The 22,746-nt window shown below is 49.4% G+C and overlaps 8 protein-coding genes across 8 annotated transcripts; 4 read left to right on the forward strand and 4 right to left on the reverse strand.

The window, feature by feature from the left end:
- Positions 1-436: 436 nt before the first annotated feature.
- On the reverse strand, positions 437-1,693 carry PFICI_09976 (uncharacterized protein; the record flags this gene model as incomplete). Its single annotated transcript, XM_007838557.1, has 1 exon — positions 437-1,693. One exon carries the CDS (start codon positions 1,691-1,693, stop codon positions 437-439), a length of 1,257 nt encoding a protein of 418 aa, XP_007836748.1.
- Positions 1,694-1,814: 121 nt separating this feature from the next.
- Positions 1,815-3,359, reverse strand: PFICI_09977 (uncharacterized protein; the record flags this gene model as incomplete). Its single annotated transcript, XM_007838558.1, has 1 exon — positions 1,815-3,359. One exon carries the CDS (start codon positions 3,357-3,359, stop codon positions 1,815-1,817), a length of 1,545 nt encoding a protein of 514 aa, XP_007836749.1.
- A 2,158-nt stretch (positions 3,360-5,517) lies between these two features.
- PFICI_09978 (uncharacterized protein) lies at positions 5,518-7,331 on the forward strand (the record flags this gene model as incomplete). The annotated part of the gene is made up of 7 exons (XM_007838559.1): positions 5,518-5,737; positions 5,794-5,879; positions 5,928-6,143; positions 6,194-6,351; positions 6,422-6,731; positions 6,781-7,095; positions 7,146-7,331. 7 exons carry the CDS (start codon positions 5,518-5,520, stop codon positions 7,329-7,331), a joined length of 1,491 nt encoding a protein of 496 aa, XP_007836750.1.
- A 174-nt stretch (positions 7,332-7,505) lies between these two features.
- PFICI_09979 (uncharacterized protein) lies at positions 7,506-8,691 on the reverse strand (the record flags this gene model as incomplete). The annotated part of the gene is made up of 4 exons (XM_007838560.1): positions 7,506-8,140; positions 8,192-8,368; positions 8,416-8,457; positions 8,511-8,691. 4 exons carry the CDS (start codon positions 8,689-8,691, stop codon positions 7,506-7,508), a joined length of 1,035 nt encoding a protein of 344 aa, XP_007836751.1.
- A 1,622-nt stretch (positions 8,692-10,313) lies between these two features.
- PFICI_09980 (uncharacterized protein) lies at positions 10,314-14,639 on the forward strand (the record flags this gene model as incomplete). Its single annotated transcript, XM_007838561.1, has 5 exons — positions 10,314-10,486; positions 10,534-10,799; positions 10,849-11,701; positions 11,758-12,401; positions 12,454-14,639. 5 exons carry the CDS (start codon positions 10,314-10,316, stop codon positions 14,637-14,639), a joined length of 4,122 nt encoding a protein of 1,373 aa, XP_007836752.1.
- A 162-nt stretch (positions 14,640-14,801) lies between these two features.
- On the reverse strand, positions 14,802-16,580 carry PFICI_09981 (uncharacterized protein; the record flags this gene model as incomplete). The annotated part of the gene is made up of 1 exon (XM_007838562.1): positions 14,802-16,580. The coding sequence occupies one exon, from the start codon at positions 16,578-16,580 to the stop codon at positions 14,802-14,804; it is 1,779 nt and encodes a 592-aa protein (XP_007836753.1).
- A 1,078-nt stretch (positions 16,581-17,658) lies between these two features.
- On the forward strand, positions 17,659-19,638 carry PFICI_09982 (uncharacterized protein; the record flags this gene model as incomplete). The annotated part of the gene is made up of 4 exons (XM_007838563.1): positions 17,659-17,945; positions 18,000-18,451; positions 18,503-19,070; positions 19,116-19,638. 4 exons carry the CDS (start codon positions 17,659-17,661, stop codon positions 19,636-19,638), a joined length of 1,830 nt encoding a protein of 609 aa, XP_007836754.1.
- Positions 19,639-20,895: 1,257 nt separating this feature from the next.
- On the forward strand, positions 20,896-21,957 carry PFICI_09983 (uncharacterized protein; the record flags this gene model as incomplete). The annotated part of the gene is made up of 1 exon (XM_007838564.1): positions 20,896-21,957. The coding sequence occupies one exon, from the start codon at positions 20,896-20,898 to the stop codon at positions 21,955-21,957; it is 1,062 nt and encodes a 353-aa protein (XP_007836755.1).
- Positions 21,958-22,746: the final 789 nt, after the last annotated feature.

Genomic DNA, 22,746 nt, shown 5'->3' on the forward strand with positions numbered 1-22,746 from the left:
GAAGGCCTCGATCAGCCAATTAATTATCCCTTTTAACCTTTAGTTCATGCTTATCCTCACGGTTGCAGCCGATCCCATGAAGGGTTTGACTGGATAGAGGGAATGTCCTTGTGCCAATCTTGGAGTACAATCGATTTATAATTCTCGAGCTCATTGACAGGAAAGGACTCGAGGTGTAAATTGATAGACTCGTCTATAAAGAACTGAATTTCGCGGTGATAAACATGTATTGTTTCAGATATGGACAATGTAGACTATTCTCCTGTTAATTGACCACCCAGCTCCAAGCTCATCCGCAGACGGATCATGGTGATCAGTACGAGTGTACTGTTGGCGCAGTGAAATGACAATGAGGGCTTACTCTAGAGTTCATGATGCAACAGTGACAAAAAGACACGTATGAGGGGAATCGATATATTTTAATTAGGTACAAATTCTACGCCTGGAAACTAGCAAATTTTGTCCACCACATGAAATTAGCTGGTGACATGGGAAAGTCCATATTTCCATGCTCTTCTGGTGCTTCTAACCGCGCCGTATTAATGGCAAATTTGGCTTGTTGCTTATCTACCAACCGGACCGTACGTGTTGTGGTGCCAATGACAAATATAAAGTGCTCACTTCCCACAAGGCATACGTTCAAGTCCTTGTACCATATGGTGTCTCTGTCGGCTTCATCAGTGAAATGACTGACATTATCCGATAACAGGTGCTTGCATAAAGGCTCCCACAGATCTTGATTTTCCAAGTACTCCTGGATCTTGTTGATGCGATCAGGAGCAACAGATGGCCAACGTCTTTGCATGAATCGGCCAATTTGGAGTAATCCAATGAGGAACATTTGCTCAATAAGACTCTTCTTGATCGGGTCAACCTGGTTTGGCAGATTTATGCCTTGGGCTTCCTGGGCTTCCAAATACCGCTTTTTGGCTGCCTCAAATATGAGTGGAATAACCCCAACAAACAGACCTGGAGCGTCATTTTTGACGCATTCCTCGGAAATGAGCCGCAGCAAGTGCCACATTTCAGCTTCGGGGTCCTTGTTTGTGATATGATAGTAGAGTTGGGTGAGCAGATCCATTAGCCCAGCCCTAGACTTTGCCGGGTTGTTCCCAGACTGCTGGTTCAAGTCTGACCAAGGCTCTACTACTGCCCAAAAGTAAGGATCCGGCAACTGGCGGATAGGAATTTGAAAAGGATGGGACTCTATGGCACCCATAAAGACAGTCCAGAATTCGATTTGCAGACCTTGCACTCTGGCCATGTCTGCAAAGTATCTCTGATAGCCAAAACATCTTTGCTCAGTCTGTCGCTGCAAATCGATCACTTTTGTCTCCAACTCTCCAATATGCTCCAACATGGAGTCGTGCGCCATATCTTGAGCAGCATATTCTTGGTCCATGGCCTCTAAATCTGCTTGGGCCAAATCATTTACTCTGGTCGACTCGTCCAACTCATCTCTGAGTGTCTGATTTGCAATATTGCAGTTCTCAAGTTGACTTGCAAGGTCTTGGACTTTTCTTTCGGATTCATCCAGACTAGATGTTAGCTCAGTGGCTTCACCTTCCGCATCCATGACGCGATCGAAAACTTCATCATGCCTTTTTTGAGCATCAGTCTTTCCGCGAAGAGAATCATCCCTTGCTGTAAAAGCAGCAGTCTTTTCGCGGAGAGCATCCTCTTTCTCCTGCATAGAAGTTTCTTGGTTTAGTTTCTGTGTGAGAGAATCATGAAATGTATCTTCATCTCTATGGTACGGTCGTAACCCTAGGTCATCTTGCAAATTATGTAGTTGTGCCAGCCTTTTCCGTATGCTAACCCTCAAGATGTTCTTTTTCTTTTGAGACGTTCCTGTAGAGATTGCTATATCTCTTTGATTGTTCATTTGCCTCTTCATACTGCCGAGTCATATTCTCGAGGTCCTTTTCAAAACCATCTCGTTCCGTGACAATTTCGTCTCTCTGTCTTGTCATGTTGACCAAATCTTCCTGGGATTTATTCTTTTCTTCGAGAAGCTGGCCATGACTCTTCCTCAAAGACTCTATTTCAGAGCGCAGTACATCAAGGTCTCTTTGGGCGTGTACCTTTTGGACCTCTTCAAGCTTCTTGGCATTCTCCAACTCTTGACGTGCTTCGAGCCCCTGGTTGAACGCGTCGAGCGCCTGGATCTCTCCATCTCTGGCTTCCGAGTGCGCTGTTTTTTCATCTTCGAGTTGCAGCTTTAGCAACCCAATCTCATCAGTCCATGACTTGCGGTCCTCTACTTCTTTCTGCAGTAACCGATTGACATTTTGATGGGCTTGTATGGCCACCATCTTCTCTTGCTCCAACGTCTGAATTTGTGAGCCAAGCATCTCGGCTTCTTGCTCACTTGCCTTGTTTTGTAGGCGGAGTGAGTACAGCTCATCCTCTAGAGTAGCCTTTTCACTCTGCAGGACCTCCACGTCAACACCATGTACATGTCCAGCCTGAGAGGTCTTCTGTGACAGACGGTCTAGGGTCTGTTGTTTCATGGCAACTTCGGTCTCCAGGTCCTTGATCTTTTGTACATTGTCCTTTTTCTCCTTTTCGTAGTCTTGGATGGCTAGACTCCACTTCTCGACCTCGGCCGTCTTCTCGTTGAACCATGTTTGCATGTCTTCTTCATTCTTTTTGTTCGAGTCCTTGAGTAGCTGGATTTTCTTGTCGCAACGGGCCTTGGTATCATCTACTGTTGAATTGGACTGCTCTAGGTCTTGTTCTAGCGACCTGATCTTGTCTTGCTTGACTTTCAACTCTTCTCGTAGTTTGATGAGACTTCTTTGCGACTCCTGACTGGTGTGTTGACATTCTTCCAGGTCGTCGGGCCTGGCCGTTGTTTGAGTTTTCAACATTGACAGCTTTTCCTGCAACAGTTGTACCTCGGCATTGAAGAGAGCAGTCTTGTGACTAGGGGACAGCTCGCGAATGGGGTCCAGGGTTTTGAAAGCTTCCAGGAAGTGTGTCAAGAGGTCTTGAGTAGCCGCGGAATTGAGGCCAACATTTTGTGAGATAAAGTTAGGTACTTTGTCCATGACTTGCCTGAGGCTTTGCCGGGGCGCATCGATATTTTCGACATGCTCATTGGACTCCTTTTGAAGCTCTCTCAGCTTCTTGCCCATGTTTTCGATTTTCAGTGCCAGGTCGGCTACCTTGTCACTGTCGTTGTCTGTGTCGAAATCGGGCATATTGCCACTGCCAAGGGCATCGGGAGCTTCATCCAGGCGTTTGTGCAAGTCTTCCAACAGGTTGTCGCCGGCTTTGAGCCATTCCGAGACTTGGTCCCAGTTGGTACGTAGGGGAGGAAGTGCTCCCGTTTGAAATGCCGTTGGGTTCGCCATCTTGTTCTGTGGCTTTGGAGTGATGCTGAGAGGAAAGTTGGTGGCAATTCGTGAAAATCGCACGTGTAGCGTGCCAATTAATGCCTGCCTCGGATGGTGAACGGAATACCGAAAGGGTGGATATGGGGTGTTGGGTTCGATTTCTAACGGCGCTAGTCACTGGGGTGTCCATGAAGTTGACCTGTTCTGTATCTGTTGGCAGGCGCGAACCTAGTGCTTGACGAGGGGTAAAAACAATAACGCTGGCAGCTGGCAACCAAATTTTCTCTTCTTGAGCATTCTTGATACCACACCTTGTTGCTGTTGAAATTGTTCTTTTTGGAAGTGTCCAGTGAGTATCTCCCTCTCGCCATGGAAGCGATCTGTTGGGGAAACAGACTGGCGCTGATGAGCAGTCGCTCGTGGTGATCGCCATAGTAACACCTTGTGTCACTGGAAGGTCCGTTAATCATGGTTGAATAATCGGCCTGGATGTCAATTAAGCCGGGGAATGAATGGCGACGAGGCTGCGAACAAGGGCTTTGCGGTCAACGGGTTGTCCTCGGTGGTGGAATGAAGGAGTGGGATGGTACCGCTAGAAGCAGACTCCCAGCAATGATCAGATCTGTGATCGGCATCATCATTCCCTTCTCAATTTCGTCGGAACATGGCTTGCGGCAACTGATTGACATGTTGCTCGTCCTTCATGACCTACTTCTTTCTTCCCCTGTTTGGATCCGTGCTAATTTTCGCAGGGCCGTAACACGGGTCAACCTCGTTCTCTTTATGATAGCTTGTTGCGGGAACTCTGTCCAGTATGGATCATCCGAGTTTGTCGAACATACCGAAAGGAAGATAAAAGTCAGACTCATTTCACTCGATGAATCGGTGAAAATTCTGGCACGCGAAGCAAGACCGGTGCTTGAACGGACTCAAAGCTGTGTGCCGGACTTTAGCTGGGCGTGACTTTGCAATCAGTCTACTTACTCTTGTAGACGTTGTCGTCGTTCATCCTTCCTCTTGGTATTACCTAATGTAAGGGAACTGATCCTACAAACTCTTGATGCGACAGCCCAAAGTTACTGTCAGGGTCCCCGCGTAGATCATAGGTTCGCCATCGTTGTAAAGTGTCGTACTGATGTAGTCAGCACCCACCGCAGATCACCTGCGTGGGTATATAGTCGCTCTTCAGCACCTCTCTTCTGTAGACTAGAGATCAACTCAGACAACTTTCAATGCTTCCTCGATCATCTCGTCTTCAGTTCCCCCTTCACACATCGGCTCAGGTGAGATAAAGGCTATGGCAAGTATAAAACTTGCCAGGATAGCCGCATCCCAAGACTGCCTCGCTCCACACCATCGATCGCCAGGCCATGTACCCTATATCAAGCTCGTTCGGCTCGGTGACCAAGTAGCTCGGGCAGCCGATATTGGTGATAATCAACCATACCCAAAGGATGGCGACGGGAGATGAAACCGCAGCGGATGTCAAGAAGTGGATTCAGAAGCAACAGACGACAACAAGATCTCCCGGAAATATGGATCTATCGCAAGGTCATGTACAGACAAGTTGACAGTGCGCACCCCAACTCAAGTCTGGAACCAAGCATTGAGTCCTTTCAAGCACTGGCCGTGCCTCGCGCGTCTGAAGTTGAAAACCAAACAGGTCCAACCAAAAGAGCTTCCCCCATTGAAGCTGTCCTCTTTCGGCATGCAGTCTCTGAAATCAGTAGCTCTCAAGTCTTGACGCGCTTGAGGTTGTTCACTATCCGCGTTGCGTAGGCTCTTTTCTGGAGTTTTCACCCGTCATCAAGCGGCCCTGTCTTTTGATAAGTCAATGTCTTTCCATCTCTTGGGTGTTGTCTGCGGCAGCTATGCAATTCCAGTTAGGGCGCAATACACACGCTGGGCACGGGAGCAGGGGTTTGGGCCCCGGCACCAGATGCTGCAGCGTCCAGTCCGCTATTAGACAAATGGCCGGCGACCTCCACTCACCCCAACTGTCGTGAATCTCCACGCCCAAGAGAACACACGAAGACTGCATGCCGAGCATACAGATGGCCGGTATGAGTAGCCGATGGAGAATTTAATGAGTGGCGAGAAACGTCTCCTCTTCTTTCCATTCTTTTGCGTCTTGTCACAAAGATACAGCTTCTCATTGTACTTGCAATTCAGCACCATGACTTTGTTTAGTGGCGTGCTTTCATTCTCCGGGGGTTGGGTCCCCACGGTGTCGCTGTTTCTAGTCACCATTTGTTTCGTGGTATTGCGACGCCGGTATTCAATGCTTGACGATATACCTGGGCCATTCTTTGCAGCATTTACGCGACTCTGGCACGTACGGCACATAATAATTGGCGACCAAAACCTTCAATTGGTCAAATTGCACAAAGAACTTGGTAAGAGAATGAATGCGTAAATAGGCGGAACTGTACCTAATCACACGCTTTTCAAGGCCACTTTGTTCGCGTATCATATAATGAAGTCAGTGTCAGTCATCCAGACGCCATAAAAAAGATTCTACTGGCTCCTTTACCCAAGGTGAGATAGCACCATACCGAGACTGGACCAGCGACTGACCACATGCAGGCACCGTGGTACGAGGTGATGCAATTTCCCGATTGGCGTTGGGTGAATCCCATGTCGGTGTTGGACCCCAAAAAGAAGAATGAATTGTCCAAGAACTTTGCCCCAGCCTATTCCAACAGTAATCTATTGCAATCCGAGGCCATCATGGACGAAGTCATAGCCAGATTATGCGAATGGATTGACAAGCACGTCAAAAGCGAGGAACCCATGGACTTGGTAAGAGCATTCTGTTGTGTAAATCAGCACGTACTGACATGTACCACAAGGACTGGTTCTTTACGTATACATCATTTGACATTATGGGAGAAATTGCCTTTTCCAAGCAGTTTGGATTCCTCGCTTCTGGGACGGATGTTGGAAATACCATTCACAATATTGCAACTCTAAACGTATACGGTGCTATTGCGGGCTTCTTTCCTCGATTGTAAGTTTAATATGTACATCTTGACGTCGAGCTTTTCATGCCGGAGCAAGTGACTGACTGATAATTACAGGCACTATCTCTTGGCGAACCCAGCCGTAACGTGGACAAAATTAATGCCTTATGGACTTCTCTATGACATGACTTTTAGCACAATCGACGAGCGCCGCAAGAATCCAGATGCGCGATATGATTTGATTGCGCACTGGTTCAAGGTTCACGAAGAGCATCCGGAGCGCCTATCAATGCGAAACATTGAAGCCCATACCTTTCAGGCCGTGGGTGCGGGTTCGGATACTGTCTCGACTGCTCTGCAAAGTTTCGTCTATCACATAATTCGCAACCCCGAGGGAAATCATTGGCAGCGGATACGTGACGAGATTGTGAGTCTACTATTCCGATGATGAAAATTGGCAACTAACAGGGATTCAGCGTGCAGCACAACAGCAAGGAAGGTGTAAAGACCCTGTAATATCCTTTGCCGATGCACAGAAACTGCCATACCTTCAGGCTTCCATCAAGGAAGCCATGCGTGTATTTAGCCCAACACCAATGGCTCTGGCAAGGACGGTCCCGGCAGACGGTTTGACCATTGGAGACAAGACGTTTGCTCCAGGCACGCTCGTCTCTGTCAACTCTTGGGTCATTCACTTTTCGACGGAAATATGGGGTAAAGACGCTGCTGAATTTAGACCCGACCGATGGCTTGAGCCGAATGGCGCTGCTTTGGAAAAGCAATTCATGCCTGTAAGTTTTCCAGCCAGCCTTTAATGCTAACTCTAACGTGTCATCTCCAGTGGGGTCAAGGCTACGCGTCCTGTCCCGGTCAAAATATAGCCCGACTAGAGTTGTCAAAAATTGCAGCTACAATTGTACGTGATTATGATATACGGCAGGTAGATCCAAAGCAGCAGTGGCATTGGAAAGCCAGGTTTGCTATGCTGCCTCACGACTGGCCTGTTTATATCACGAAAGCTACCTAGAATGTCCAAAGCAAAGCTCTGATGAGTTGAGAGAATCATATTCATCATGCCAGAATCTCATGGTCATGCATTTGCATGAAAGAAAGTACTGCTAGGAGTGCCCATGGGCTGTACGAGTCCTGTTGCTACCAAGTCACGGGTCAACTTCAAATCTCATACTTGAGCATCAATCGATCAAGGAGCCTTGACCTCGACGTATAGCTTGCCAATTTTGTCGCCCGTGAACAATTTCTCAAAAGCAGCGTCTGCTACAGTAATGCCACCCTTGACAATGGTCTCCTTTGTTTTGAGTTTTCCTTCCGTGATCCACTGTAGCAGAGTAGCTCGCGCCTCTGGAATATCTTTCATGTGGTCCATGACCACAAACCCTTCCATACGTACGCGTTGTTTTCCAATCTCTATGATATTCTTGATTCCTAGTCTCTCGGGCTCCGGGAGGTTGTACTGGGCCGCGCCACCGCAAATGACATACCGAGCAAATTTGGCAGCTCTGGCAAGGGCAACCTCTAGGATCCATCCACCGACATTATCCCAATACACATCTATCATGTCTGGAGTTGCCTCTTCGAGTTTCGCGACAAAGTCTGGCGAATTGTAATTGAGCGCGACATCAAACCCGAGCTCGTCGCAAAGCCAGCTGCACTTTTCATCAGAGCCAGTGATACCGACTACGCGGGCACTTTGAATCTTGGCAATCTGGCCGACTATGTGTCCTGTAGCACCACTGGCTGCAGAGACAACTACGGTATTACCGGGTTCAACATTGGCTTTGTTCTGAAGCCCAATATACGCTGCCATGGCAGGCCCATCTGAGAGCTCATTAGTTGTCATTTCATTGTCAAAGAACGCGATATACTAACTGAATGCGACTGTCAACATGTCTGTCAATTTGATACCTTCAGGTAGCTTGATAGCCTCCACCATCTGCTCCGGAACAATGGCGACCTCGGTCCAGCCAGTGAGTGCGTATATAACGTCTCCAGGTGCAGCCTTTGCCGACTTGCTTGCCAGGACACGAGAGATTGCCCCGCCGACCACTAAAAGCAATTAGAACATCAACTCATCGACAATGCTCATGACTTACTCTTTTGACCAATCGCTACGGGGGCAATGTATGACCTGGTGCCTGCCAAGATATCAGCAAAGACCTTGTTGAGCTCACATTAGAGTATCAAGTACTATTCAGCATTCCTCGCATATATGGGTCGAGCGATAGATACAAGACCTCGACGAGCACCTGTCCATCCTTCAGATCCTCAGCTGTCGGAGCTGGCTCTGACCTTTGCTCAAAGGTCTGACCGGGAACCACGGAGGCTGTTGGCCGTTTGGCGAGATGAAAGGTGATATTCTGGCGAGACATTGTTGACCTTATCTTGATACGAATACGTCGTGCGAGTCAATAGGTAAAGGCACTTTTCAAGTTGTGGCGACCAATCCTGGATCTCAAGTTGCACCGTACAGAAAGCAAGCGTTCAAAAATAAAATTTAGACAAGCGCCATGCAGGCTAAACGTTGGTGCTCGACCGCGGCCCAGCATAACGCCCGTCTTCCAAGAAAAGAACCTGCAACATAACCAGGACCAATAGCTCGAAGCGCCATGGCCCCCAAAAAGCTTCATTGCGTGCGTCTTCTGGCCCTGCCATCACCCTGTTAGAAGTACCCTAGGGCGTACCCGCCAGTCCACCCGCTTCGTGTATCCCATGCATCCATTCAACTATCCAAGGCTATGCAGGTACCAGCATCAACCAATACATCACATCATATCCCAAAGTCATAAATATCCGCAAGACCACTTTGACTAGTTGCTTGAATCGCTCTTTGATCGTTTCCATGATTCGTCCCATGCCCTTAAGAACTGTTTCGTCTCTTTTTCCTTTTCATCTTCCTTTGAAATCCCGCCCTCTGATTGGCTGGAAGGGGGAACAGAAAGCCTTTCAACGACGTTTAGAGGACTTTTCAGGTACCTGTCGAGGTTTTCCGTGTGTTTGCTTGTTTTTGGTGGTCTGGATATATAGTTAATATCGCAACTGCTGCTATCTTTAATCCGATGATTTGACTCACGTGGTTCTGTCATTGCTGTCGCTCAGAATCATTGAAGATGACATGATGCCTGAACCGTCCTTGTAGTATCTCGATGCTGTTGAGTCGCTAGTACAAAAATTGAACAAATACAGTGGACAAGGACAATAAGACTACCTCATGGCACCAGTTATGGAAATGTTAAATATTTTATAATACTGTATACCCTTACTTGCTCGCATACTTTTACTGTAGACTTGACAAACACACTTTCCATCATCACACTTTGCAAGCCATCATGAGTATTGCACACAGGTAAGTCAATACACATGGTGGCTAGTATTTACTGACACTACGCGGTTTCGATTCATTTTTGCAAGAACACTCTTGTGTTGTGCCATGTGATTGGCTACATGCAAGGATTCATTACGACAGGCATGGTGAAGCGCCATTGGCCAATGATATCCATGAACACATTTGTGTTATTCAGGTCCCACCTCAGTCGGGCGTAAGCCATTCTCACCTACCCCATCCTCGATTTCGCCCTCGCAAACTTTGCGAAATGGAATCAATGCACCTCTTTGTTGATCTGAGAAAACCAAAATTTACAATTTTGACTTACTGACGGGTGCCGATTTCTTTCACGGCTGTTCTGTTTTACTATGCAAAGTCACTGTGAATAGAGGTGGAGCTGAGGTAGGGCACTTGGCTAATGCCGCCATCATAGGGCTTTCCTGACGTGGAATAGATCCTGGTCAGCGACCTACTCACCGTCGCCTTTTTCAGCACAAATTTGCATGTCTGCTATCAACTCTGCTTCCAAAGGATAACCAAAGTCTCCAACCTCAAGAATCCGTGACTGTCAACTATTGTCACGACGACGACCCAATATTGGTGATAGAAATCTTCATTGTGCTACTCGAATCAACAAGACTTTGATATTGCTGCTCGATCGAACCCCAGATGGAGGCCCAACCCCAGACGAGGAGAAATCCGAGCAGTCGACTTGATCACGTGGACTCGGATGAGCACAAAGCGCAGACCTTTGCTTGCCCATTCTACAAGAATAATGCTACTCGATCTGCAAATGCCATATGCCGCAACGTTCAAATGCTTCGCAACATCGCTCGCGTGAAGTGAGTCAAGATATCATTGAACAGAGGGTATTCTGACAAAGTCACAGGCAACATATCGCTCGATGTCACCTTCAGCCACTGCACTGCGCAAGATGCTGGATAACATTCCCGAACCTGGGGGGTCTCTTGGCCCACCAACGAGCGTCGACTCTATGCGTGCCAAGTCAACAAGCATGTACTATTGAAGGAGTGAACGAAGCCCAAAGGCGCCTTCTTTCAAAGAGATCTCGAAATGTTTCAAGAGAGGATCAGTGGAAAGATGTCTATCGGATTCTCTTTCCTGAAGTAAAAGAATGTGATATACCAAGCCCGTGTGAGTCCTTTCCTGAATGCTCCACCGAATAGGATTCTCAAAATCATAGATTTTGAAGATCCTGCAACCCAGCAATCCGCGCGATTGAGAGAGAACGAAGCGTGCTTGCCTCAAGAACCTCCATCAGTACTATCGGAAAACTTGCGCAGATCTGGCGTTCATTTCGTGGAGGATAAGCTCAATGACTTCTCATGCGACCTAGACTTCTCGTCATTCCACTCAGATCACTCCCCATTCCACTCAGATCTCTCCCCATTCGGCCTAGACATCTTATCCATCTTTGAGCCCTCATCAACTCAGGCGGTCCCCCCAACCGTGGCCTGCGATGCGCGATTTCCCTCAAATGACCCGGCCCCGATCCCATCGGATGATGCCAGTTACGATCGGGAATTGAAATCTGTTGACAGTTGTCTCAGTCCCAGCAGCACTCGTCGTTTGAGTTTGACATCAGAGGAGAACGTACATGGTACCAAAGCAAACACTGCAGAGAAACTGGGGCTACTTGGTTCAAAAGAGGACAAAAATGACGATATCCCATACACGGACTCTGGATACGCATCTGCTAGGGGTCCGGTTTACCCCTCAATGTATCAGGAAAATGCCGAGAACCCCAATCACGCAAACTGTATCCATAAAGATTCAACAAGCGATATGGATGCAAACGACGCCAACACATCATATTCTGCAGTCACGGCAATTTTCCCAGAACTCGCGGATAATTGTGTCGTCGATGTTTGCAATAACATCAATAGTAGACTCGACGGATTAGTCGACAGGCCAACCTTGGTGTCATTATCAAAGAGACTTCCTGAACTCATCAAAGCATTTGCTATCAAGCTAGGCTCCGACATGCCAGACCAAATTAACCTCCGTGTCATGCACTTTGTCCACAAGCACCACCAGTAGGTCATTTGACGCAAGGCTTACACCACATGAAAGAGGCTGACGGAAGCAACAGATACATAGTGTCGCAATTACGAAACGAGTTCCATTGCGATGTAAACGAACCAACGAGTCTCCAGAAACAAATGGACACCATGCCCCTGGACGAAATCATGAACATGTGGGACAAGAATGACAATCAACGTCCTGTAGCAGTGGACCCCAGTGAATACCTTCAGGGCGTCGAGGATGAGGACGTCGAGGATCAGAAGGAAGACATTTCTGCACTGTCAGAGTATAGTCAGAGAATTGTAAACAGTGCGGCGTACGAATGGCTGATTTCCAGTCTTGTCAAGGAGGCAACACTCCACTGCGACGACGCTCAACCACAGACGACGATGGATCAGATACGCCAAGAGATCCTAACACAACTCCCGACGGGTCGTATCAGCTCAAAGCGCCTCCCCACTCAGCACACGGTCTCATTCAGGATACCCAAAAGCTTTGTGCCATTCCTTCCGGAAGATGCGGTCCTTCCGTCATCGTTCCACTCACAAACGGCGATTGCTGACCGTATCGTCGCAACATCTTTGTCGGACGACAGCATACAACTATTAAAAGTGAGTGAGTATATGGACCAGACTTGGCCTCTCGGCGGAGGGACATTGTTGTCCGTTCTTCAAAGCGTCATCAACGGGGCGGGACAGGCTAGAGCTTCTAGTAAGTTTCAAAGCAGCAACAAGCACTGTCATACATGCTCACACGATCAAAGGTACTCTGGAGGGTAACGGCGTGATTGAGATTATTCTCAATGGCTCTTACCTCGAGACATTTGTCACTGGGACTTCCTATTCCATAGCAGAATATGGGGAACAATTGGCTTGGCTAACGGCAGCTCTTCAACCCGCAATCTCCAACCTAGGAACGTACGTCAGGCCGTTCATGCGGCATGTCGATAGCTATACTACTCCAACCGAAAAGAGACACAGTTGGGTTATTGAACTTGTGAAAGAGCAAATAGACGACACGGATAGCACTGCCTGCTCTGTTCAAGAGTGGCAAAACGAGCCCAAGACCCCAGTCATTGTGCAGGGATTTCCAATCCTGAGTCGCCCCGGAAACTGCCCTGGAATTGAGGTACCTTGGCAATTGCCTATCAGTTTGGCACCAAGTCTGATATGTATGGGAAAGGCAAACCGATTTTTGCTGACTGCGACTGGAAAGGTTTTGCACCTATTCGCACAAACCCAAGGTGTGACCATCTGGCACATTCTCAGCTCTCCCAGAGAAGACTGTACATGCCATCAACGCTTCTTGAAGACTGATGACAAGAGACCACTGTCCAGCCCAGATTTGGTCCGTATATGGCAAGGTCGCCACATTATTACTGCTTGTTCTACTGCAGAGTTGTATAACAAAGGTCAAGAGCCAGGATTGGATCCCAAGAAAGAAAGCGCAGAGGTTCAACGACGAAAAGACTCGCTGTCAGGAGCGACTCGACCTTCTCCATGTACAAGCAGTACAGCTGATTGTTCAGACTCCCTGGACGTGGACATGCTATCGATACCGGACGTTTCTGAAGACAGCGTGATCGGGTCTCAAGACTCTGATGATGCCACGTCGTCAATCATGGCCGTGGTGGCTACTCGTTTGATTTCCGAGTATCAAAGCTACACGAAATGGAGTCCGGCAAATGAATGTGCTAGCAACACGAAGCAATGCAGTCCGGGACAGCAGCAATCATGCAAAACACAGGGCAGTACGCAGAGCACTCGCGGGGAGGGTACCACTCAGGCCAATTCGATAGAGTCCACGAGAAAACGGCCCATGGGACAGAATGACAGGAACAGCGACGATGATGATTCATATCCCCCACCAAAGCGGCAGAAATCAAAACACCATGACTCTGGCAAAAGCCTACAGATTTTCGCTTGCCCCTTCTGGAAGCAGAACCCGGGGAAGCACCACAACTGCTTCGGCAAGAGCCTCGACGACATTTGCCGGATCAAGCAGCACCTTGCCCGTAGTCACACGCCAAAATTCTACTGTGGTAAATGTTTAGAGGTATTTCCTGACACGACAAACCAGCTCACGCACCTGCGCTACGCTGAGTGCAGCTTCCAAGACAATCGGTTTGAATTTATAACATCAGAGAAGCAAAGCGAGCTCTCGCGCAAGCGAAGATCCGGCCTCAACAAGTCGCAACAATGGTTCGTAGTTTGGGATATCTTGTTTCCAGGTCTGTGCCGGCCTTCATCTCCCTATCTGGACCTTGGTATCTCCCCAGATTTCAACCATTTCCTCGAATTTTATGAGAGCCGCGGCACGACGGTAGCCATCGAAATTTTGCGTGATCGGGGAATTCTAGCGTCCGGTGGTGGCGAGAATGATGAAGAGGTCCAGAGGACCCTGAATCACGTCATACATGCAATCCTTCGCGAATGGCGATTTGATTGGGACAGCCTATCTCAGAATACCACCTCTGAGGGCTCTTCCTCGGCAGAAGCACCAAGACAACAGCAGCATAATGGACGACGGCGCGTACGAATGCCAGTCTTGACGGACCCAAGCTCCAACGCGGACAGTGGTATCGAGCTTGGCTCACAGCCCTCATCCGGGCCATCACGCGAAGACGCAAATCTCCCGCCTTATGTTCCCATACAACCACGACCTCCATTGGGTAGCAGGCTAAACATGGACTCCACTGAAACGGCCAATCTGGGTGTTCAAGCTGCCGGGATCCCTAGCATTGACGCAAGTCCCTTGCAGGTCTTTGTCGAGCCTTCTTCCTTGAATGTGGCTCAGTTTGACCATCTCCATCAGAACCGAGGGAACCGTTCCGAGCCCGAACCTCTGGATTTTGATATTGGAGAGGAATGGCCTGGGGTCTTTGGTGATGATTTTGATACGAATAGCTTTTTCGCAAGCTTCGATAATGGTCATCTTGGAAGTAGCTGAACATTGTACTCTCCCCAGCAGGACATGAGGATATTTGACCAAGATCACTGGATCAGTTTCACAACCTAATGCGGGAAGAAAAACTGTATTCATCCATCATTTAGCTCTGTACAGACACTCGGCAGCGTGTCATTTGGAAGGTTAGATGTGTTTTGGTAGAGATCATGTCGTCTTCCAAGCATCCTTGATGAATTGGGAGCATCTCTCAGCAACCATGTAGGTAGGCGCCATGGTATGAGCAGCAGGAATCCTTGGAAAGATGCTTGCATCGGCGACACGAAGATTCTTGAACCCATAGACCTTGAGCTCATCATCAACAACACCGCCATCCTCTTCCCTGGCCATCCGACACGTGCAACCGAGATGAACAACGGATTGAATTGACGATCTGACATATTCATCAATCTCCTCGTCGCCGAGTTCCCGCCAATTCCGGTTAGTCTCGGCATTGGGCGCAAGAAACAGCTCGACAGAATGTTTGTAGCCTGATGATTGCATAAACTGCTCGGCAAGGTTCAAGCTAAACCGCACTCCTCGGCGGGCGGCTTCGATATCCACGGCACTCTCCAACATGTTGTAGTGAATTTTGGGACTTGCAGTCGCATCCAATGATGTCAATTCAATTCGTCCAATAGTTTCGGGCTGGACCAGACATGTATAGAGTGTGACAAGGGGTACGCCGGGATATTTGCCGACAACTGTGCCTGCTGGGATTATCATGACTTCAAGATCGGGAGTGTTCTCGGGGGCAGCAGCGTCAAATTCCTGACCATCTGGTGAAGGCCTCAGAGTCGCTTCCGTGGGATCGAGGTTTCCCGTCTTGAGAAATATGGTGCTCGATGTTGTACCAGCCTTGAGCCAACCACTCTTGTTCCACGCAAAACGGACAACTTGCCAAATGGCCCATAGGTAGTCGGACTCCATGCGGTGAAAGCTATCTGCAGCGGGGACCTTGAGCATGATTGGGATACCGTGATGATCGCTCAAATTGGCTCCGACACCTGGGAGGTCCTTTTTCACTGAAATGCCAAGGTCTCTCAGGTGGTCAGCCGGACCAATGCCGCTCAACATGAGCAGTTGCGGGGAGCAAGTCGCACCGCTAGTAATTATGACTTCTCTCCGGGCCTTGACGAGTCTTTCAGTGTCAGTTCGAGAAAGTGTAGACTTGATGTATACCCCATTGACGGTACTGTTTTCTGAATCAAGGTCGAGACGAGTAGCAATCACTCGGGTACAAATTGTCAAGCGATTCTTTCGAGCAATGGCCACTTCCTTGGGGAGGTAAGCCTTGTATGCACTGTGTCGAAAGCCATTGCCGTCGACGGTATAGTCCAGGTAGTAGTAGCCAGCTGCCGGCCCAGCCGGGTTGTTTGCATCCGTTTCTATAGGCAAGCCCACTGCTGCTGCAGACTTGTCGATATGATTGTGCAGTTCAAACTGAGGCAAATGCTGAATGATATGGATTGGCCCGTCGTGGCCGAGATGCTGAGCTTTGGGATGGCTGACGCAGTTTTCAATCCTTTTAAAGAATGGTTCAACTCTTTCCCAAGACCAGTCTGGATGCCCCATTTGTGACCATTGATTGTATACACCCGGAACGCCTCGAGTGTATAGCATTTGGTTGATTCTTGACGAGCCGCCTAGGGCCTCGCCAGTCCACAAGTCGGTCCGTCTCCCATTGCAATTGGAAATGGATTCCGACCATCGATGTGTCACTTGAAGAAATTTGGCCAGGCTGCCAGAGATGAGCGGAACGCGAGATAGCCAGCCGTCTCCGACACCGCCCTTTTCGAGAAGCAGAACGCTGACATTTGGATCCTCGCTCAGTCTAGAGGCCACGGCACATCCCGCGGTGCCTCCGCCTACAACAATGTAATCATATTCATCGTACGGGATCTGATGAGCTCCAACCTCGGGGTATGCGGTACCAAAAGGCCACATTTTACATGAATCGGCAATCGGAGCTCCGTTCGGATATCGAAAGGATGTGCGGCGGATCGCAAGGTAAATGAATGGGACATGAATTTCACCTCTTCAAAGTCGCCATCACCAATTGTGCCGGTATCAAGGAAGCAGCCTAGTTAATTCGGCGCGCGTCTTTGTAGGACCGTTGCCCAGATCAAAATCACGTCACGATCACGGACTGAACCCATGTCATTGTCCAAAAGACAATTCGGACACCCTGTTTTCACTTACCGCTCCGACAAGTTGGACATTCCGACCAGTCGAACAAACCATGTCCGATGGTGATGTTGTCAAACGGTCACATGGTCCCGGTGGTAGACGGGGCTGGTCTTCTATTTCATCTCGACAAAGGCTGGGCAGTCTTTAGCAGCTGCCAACAACGTATTTCGAAAGATGAAGCTCATTTTCAACTTGGCATGCTTCGGCGACGGCTTCATATAGGCAATGCCATGTACAGTTCATCGGGACTTGTTGTATAGGCTTGGCGAATTGAAACAGAAAGTCTTGACTTGACGGATATTGTGCTTCTGCTTGGAATTGGTTCGTGGGGGCAGTGGGCAGGGTGACGTGATTCTCAATTACAATCAGTCCCTGGATACAAATCGGCCATGTCCATGATTGGAAGTGCAATTCCATAATTGATATTGCCTTGCAAACGCGTATTCCCTGTCCTTTTTATTTACCATATCATCTCCATACCGACAGGATCAGCGTCATTTGAACGCTTATCTTGCATTCCCGCAGCGGAGCGACTTGGGTCACCTTCCCAGACGGTACTAGTCGGCAGCAACTGATGATCAACACCACTTGTAAACTATTCGCCAATTGACCGGGGCGCATCATGACCAGGCACCAGACAAGTCAGGCCCTGACCGATCCCGGCTTGGAGATGACGGAGCTCGGCTCGGTGCACAGGTAGTCATGGATCAGATATCTTTTGGGCGAGAGCGCTTTTCCTGCTTCTTTCCTCCTTGCTCGCGCTCTCTGCCCCGAGGCTTGCACTTGTAATCAGCGACTCGTTCTCTCGTCTACCGATCCAATGTCGTCAGTCAACATGAAGAGCCTGGCTTGCGCCGTGCTGCTTCCTCTTGTCGCTGCGCAATTCGTGCCGGCGCCGACCGATTTAATCACCAAAGAGGGTTATGCCGGCATCAATGTTCGTTACAAGGAGGTGCCCACTGGAATCTGCGAGTTGGACCCAAATGTCAAGAGCTATTCTGGTTATGCGGATGTTGATGAGAATCAACACATTTTCTGGCAAGTAGACTGTCAATTGGTCAACGGAATGGCGCTGACCGCAACAGGTGGTTTTTCGAGGCCAGAAATGGGGATCCCACCGAGGTAAGCTCGATTGAACTGGCGGCGCGCATCGAAAAGACGAGTACTGACTTGTAGCCAGGCGCCGTTGACTGTCTGGATCAATGGTGGGCCGGGATCATCCTCCATGATCGGCTTGTTCCAAGAACTAGGGCCATGCGGAGTAGACATTAATGGGCAGCCATACAACAACCCGTACTCTTGGAGCAACGTCAGTAACATGCTGTTTGTCGACGAGCCGACCACGGTTGGTCTGTCCTATTCGATCCCGATTCCTGGATACGAGGACGATTATGGCAACATTGTCCAACTGCCAGACACGACCTGCCCGGATTACGCTGAGCAATATGGCACTTGCGGAACGTATTCCAAGCCGGACCTGACCTTGGTCCCCAACACTACCCTGGGCGCGGCGCCAAACATGTGGAAGACGCTTCAAGGATTCATGGGGGCCTTTCCCGAGTACTCGAGAAATGGCTTCAGTTTCACTACAGAGAGCTACGGCGGCCACTACGGCCCGGTATTCAACGGTTTGTCATGTGTTCCCCTCATACTGCTGCTCAATGACTCATGAGTACCAGAATACTTTCTCGAGCAGAATGCAAAGAACATTTCGGGCGCACACAAGATTGAACTCGAGAACGTCTTGATTGGCAATGGATGGTTTGATCCACTGATCCAGTACCAGGCTTATTACAACTTTTCAGTATACCCGGGTAACACGTATGATTACGATCCATACACGGATACGCAAAAGGCCGAGTGGTACAATAACCTCTATGGAGCGGGCAACTGCTATGATCAGACGGTGCAGTGCAAGGAAACTGGACGAAACGAGGTGTGCTCGGCAGCCGACAACTTTTGCTACTACAATGTCGAGGCTCCGTACGACGTCTACTCGGGCCGTGACGAGTACGACATGCGGGAGCTGACGCCGGATCCATTCCCGTATTCCTTTTATGTCGACTACCTCAACACTCCCGAGGTGCAAGCCGCGATTGGTGCGTACCAAAACTTTTCCGAGAGCTCAAATACCGTCTACACGGCCTTTTCCAATACCGGCGATGACGATCGTGAATCCAATACCATTGAGGATGTGCGAAAGCTGCTCGCTGCTGGAATCCAAGTGATTCTCTACTATGGAGATGCGTAAGTGATTTGATATCATGTCAAGACTGGCGCTAACACGTATAGCGACTACAACTGCAATTGGCTTGGTGGTCAGGCAGTTGCCAAGGAGATTGATGCACCAGGATTCACCGATGCTGGTTTTGTCAATATTACAACGTCTGACGGTGTCGTACACGGTCAAGTAAAGCAGAGCGACCTCTTTAGCTTTGTCCGCATTTACGAGTCTGGCCACGAGGTGCCATTCTACCAGCCATTGGCCTCGTTGGAGCTGTTTGAAAGAGCGCTCGCCAGAAAAGACATTGCGACGGGAGAGGAGGATGTGACGTGCAACGGTTCATACAAGACTGTAGGCACGGCGACTAGCGACTACAGAGAGGGCAACAGCACCATTGTATTCGAGGTCCTGCCCAGCAATGCGACGTACAATACCGAACTGAACGGACCGGACCCTGTGCCCACTTGGTCAGCCACAAGCGCCGCAAAGAGGAGGGACCTCTCGGGGTCGGAACAATCGCAGACGAGGAAAAGGAGCCTCCGCAAACTCGGGAGACCGGTCAGATCCAAGGGCGGCAAGCGTCATTTGTAGTAAAAAGACAGAATGTGGAGGGTTGACTAGTTGAAAGTGAGGCGTCGGAGAGGAATCCGACCAATACCACAATGGTTTGGATAATGTCCCAGTTGTGTGCACGGTGATTATTTCTTCCAGCTTGTGAATGACGGGCCAGACCCTTTGACCGTCGGGATTTCCTGCCCTGCAGCCGACCCCTAAACCCCAAGACGAAAACAACAAGCTCATGCCATGCGACGGTCCCGTCGTACATTGTATGCGTCTTGCTGGATCTTCAACGATCGCCGTGGTTTTATGCAGCAATGTGGGCAAAGATCGCCCACTACGGATGAAGCGACCTGACCAGAGTCGGCCGAGTGGGTGTGTGGTGTAATCCCACGTGCGGCGACCACGAGTATCCCGCTGCCTTTTTGCATATCATGTACGCAGTGTCATGTACGAGTGGACTTTTTCTTCCCATGAGTCGTCCCATGCTCTCAAGACGAGTACCGCAATCAAGGAGATTGATTCAATGCGCCTCATTCAGGGATTACCTGAGCAATTGTATTTCTGCATGGCTCCATCTTTGTAAATCATCAAGCTCGACGGTCCGGGGCTGCCTAGCTCCCCGGGATTTCCTAGGCGGCTTGGCCGTGATTTAGTTTCTCTTTTGCCCTCAGTCAACCCCAGGATGTTGCCCGCCCTTGAATGCCCAATGGTCCCAATGGTCCAAAGGGCCCAAATGGTTGGATGAATCCAAGACAACCTCGACGGAAAACCATGTGGGATTTGTGTGGTTTGTATGGCCATCAACACTTTCGAGTCATGCCACTGCATGGGGGGTAAGGGAGATGCGTCTTTGTGCGTCTGCTGCTAGCGACTACCGCTGAATGCCTGGCTACGCTATTGGATGGCAACCATGCTGGCCAAAAGTATAAGCATCAAGATGATGTCGCAAAATATACTAGTCGCCCTGCCACTGGTACTGCTGGGGCCATCTTGGCTATCCTTGGCTTTCAGCAATCAGCAGGGGGGCAGCAACATTAGACTTTTTACCCTTTGCCGTAGTCGTCATGCCTTTTCCTGGCCTGAAATAACGACCTCGAAGGAAAAAAAAGGAAACAAGGTGTGTGTCGACCTTGTGTAGGTTTGCTGCCGGCCGCAGTCAGGAATAACTTTATACCTTTTTTCTTTCTTTTCATTCCATCTCATGTCATCCCACTTTCCGCAAACCTCACCACAATCCTCCGACGACATCCTTTTGCCCAGACGACCCGGCCTTGCTTGGCCAGCCATATGCCCGGTATAGGCCCCAATGAACTGTACAACAACGACTTCAGCATTCCTGCTGTTCCGATGCCCATGATGACGGGCGAGACGGGCCCTATAGTCAATCATGTGTCGCTGCCAGTGGCCATGGTCATTGGCGGCTTCTTTGCCCTGGCCTGCTATAATAGCATTGAGATTTTCATCTTCATCTTGTCAACCTTTAAGCGAAAGCGAGGACTCTACTATTGGAGCATGGTGGTGGCCGACTTGGGCATCCCCATTCACGCCACGTCCGTTTTGCTGCGCTTCTTTAGCCTGGCGCCCAACCTCCCCATGTGTGTCATAATCGATTTTGGGTGGTTCATGATGGTGACGGGCCAGGCCGTGGTCTTGTACGCGCGCCTGCACCTCGTCGTGGGCGATCCGCGCAAGATTCGCTGGGTCCTCGTCATGATCATCACCATGTTCCTGGCCGTACAGATTCCGACGGCGGTCCTATTCATCACGGCCAACTCCAGCAGCCCCGGGCGCGACCTCGCAGAGAGCATCTTTAATGTCTACGAAAAGGTCCAAATCACCGCCTTTACCTTGCAAGAGGCCATTATATCTGGCCTGTACGTCTACGAGGCCTCGGAAGGCCTCAAGCTCATGGACGTGATCAAGGGCCCCCGGGTCCGGGCCGTCAACCGCGAGCTCATGGCCCTCTTCATCCTGGTCGTGACCCTCGACGTCTCCCTCATGATTACCGAGTACACCAACAATTTTCAGATTCAGACGACGTACAAGCCAGTCGTGTACAGCATCAAGCTCAAGGTGGAGGCCCTGGTACTCAACAATCTATTATCTCTGGTCCAGTCGGGCACGTGTTCCTGCTGGACCTCGGTGGAGCGGCAGTATTCCCTGTCGCAGCAGCGGTATAATTCCTTTACGGCAGCCACATCAACAGAACCGGCCTTTAATGTACCGCAGACGTTTAGGACGAATTCATCAGTACGATCTACGGCCGAAGCTACGAATTGGATGGATACTTGGGGTGGTATATATGACGGCCGCCCTCAGTTTTCCAAAAAGCGATCAAAAGGTCAATAGGTTTATTAGAACGATAATTTTTAATGTTTAGCGAGACAAATCTAGAGAAATCATCATGACCAACCTTGTGCTCTGTCATATTGCATGCATAGAATACCTAGACTCCGTAGATCAGCAGGATGAGATGCGTAGATTTGTTTATATTACAAATCATTCCACGTGAACCCCGCCGTCCCTACGAATATAGGCTCGAGATACCCAAGGAGTGACCGTTGGAGGACGCCGTCGATTCTCAGCCCAAGGACACACTTGGATGACCTAGTTGTGCCGGCCTGGTCGGCGTGCATCCTAGCGCCTGAGGTTGTAACAGCACTTGTCGTCTGATGATTTTTAAGACTTGGCTAGAGAGTCTAGTGCTGTTTCTTGTGCCGCGACTGATGACACCAGCAAGTTTGGTGTTTCCTAGCATATCGAGAGGCGGAGAGTTTCCCGGCAGATACAGACAGGAGAGAGACGGAGGGTGATGTATTTACAAGTGTCAAACTGGGAGCAATGGAAAATCTATAGTGAGGACTGTGCTGTTTAAGGAACTTTTATACCTGACAATTTTCGCCAGATTAGAATGTCGTAATTTCAGCACATCGACCGCAACACGTTGCAATTGCTTGCCGTGGGCAAAACACTTTCTTCAACGCTTCAGTAACTTTTGATCCCTTCTAGAACAACTCTGTTGGCAAAGGAGGGGTGCTGTAGCTGCCCCGAGTCATCTGCAAGGTTTCTGTCTCGGATACTAGTTGAAGCCCCTGCAGCTACGCAAGTGCACTACCTCGTGATGGATGCACAGCCATG

Source organism: Pestalotiopsis fici (assembly GCF_000516985.1).
Source record: "Pestalotiopsis fici W106-1 unplaced genomic scaffold PFICI_Scf_7, whole genome shotgun sequence".
NCBI classification, from domain to species: Eukaryota; Fungi; Ascomycota; class Sordariomycetes; order Amphisphaeriales; family Sporocadaceae; genus Pestalotiopsis; species Pestalotiopsis fici.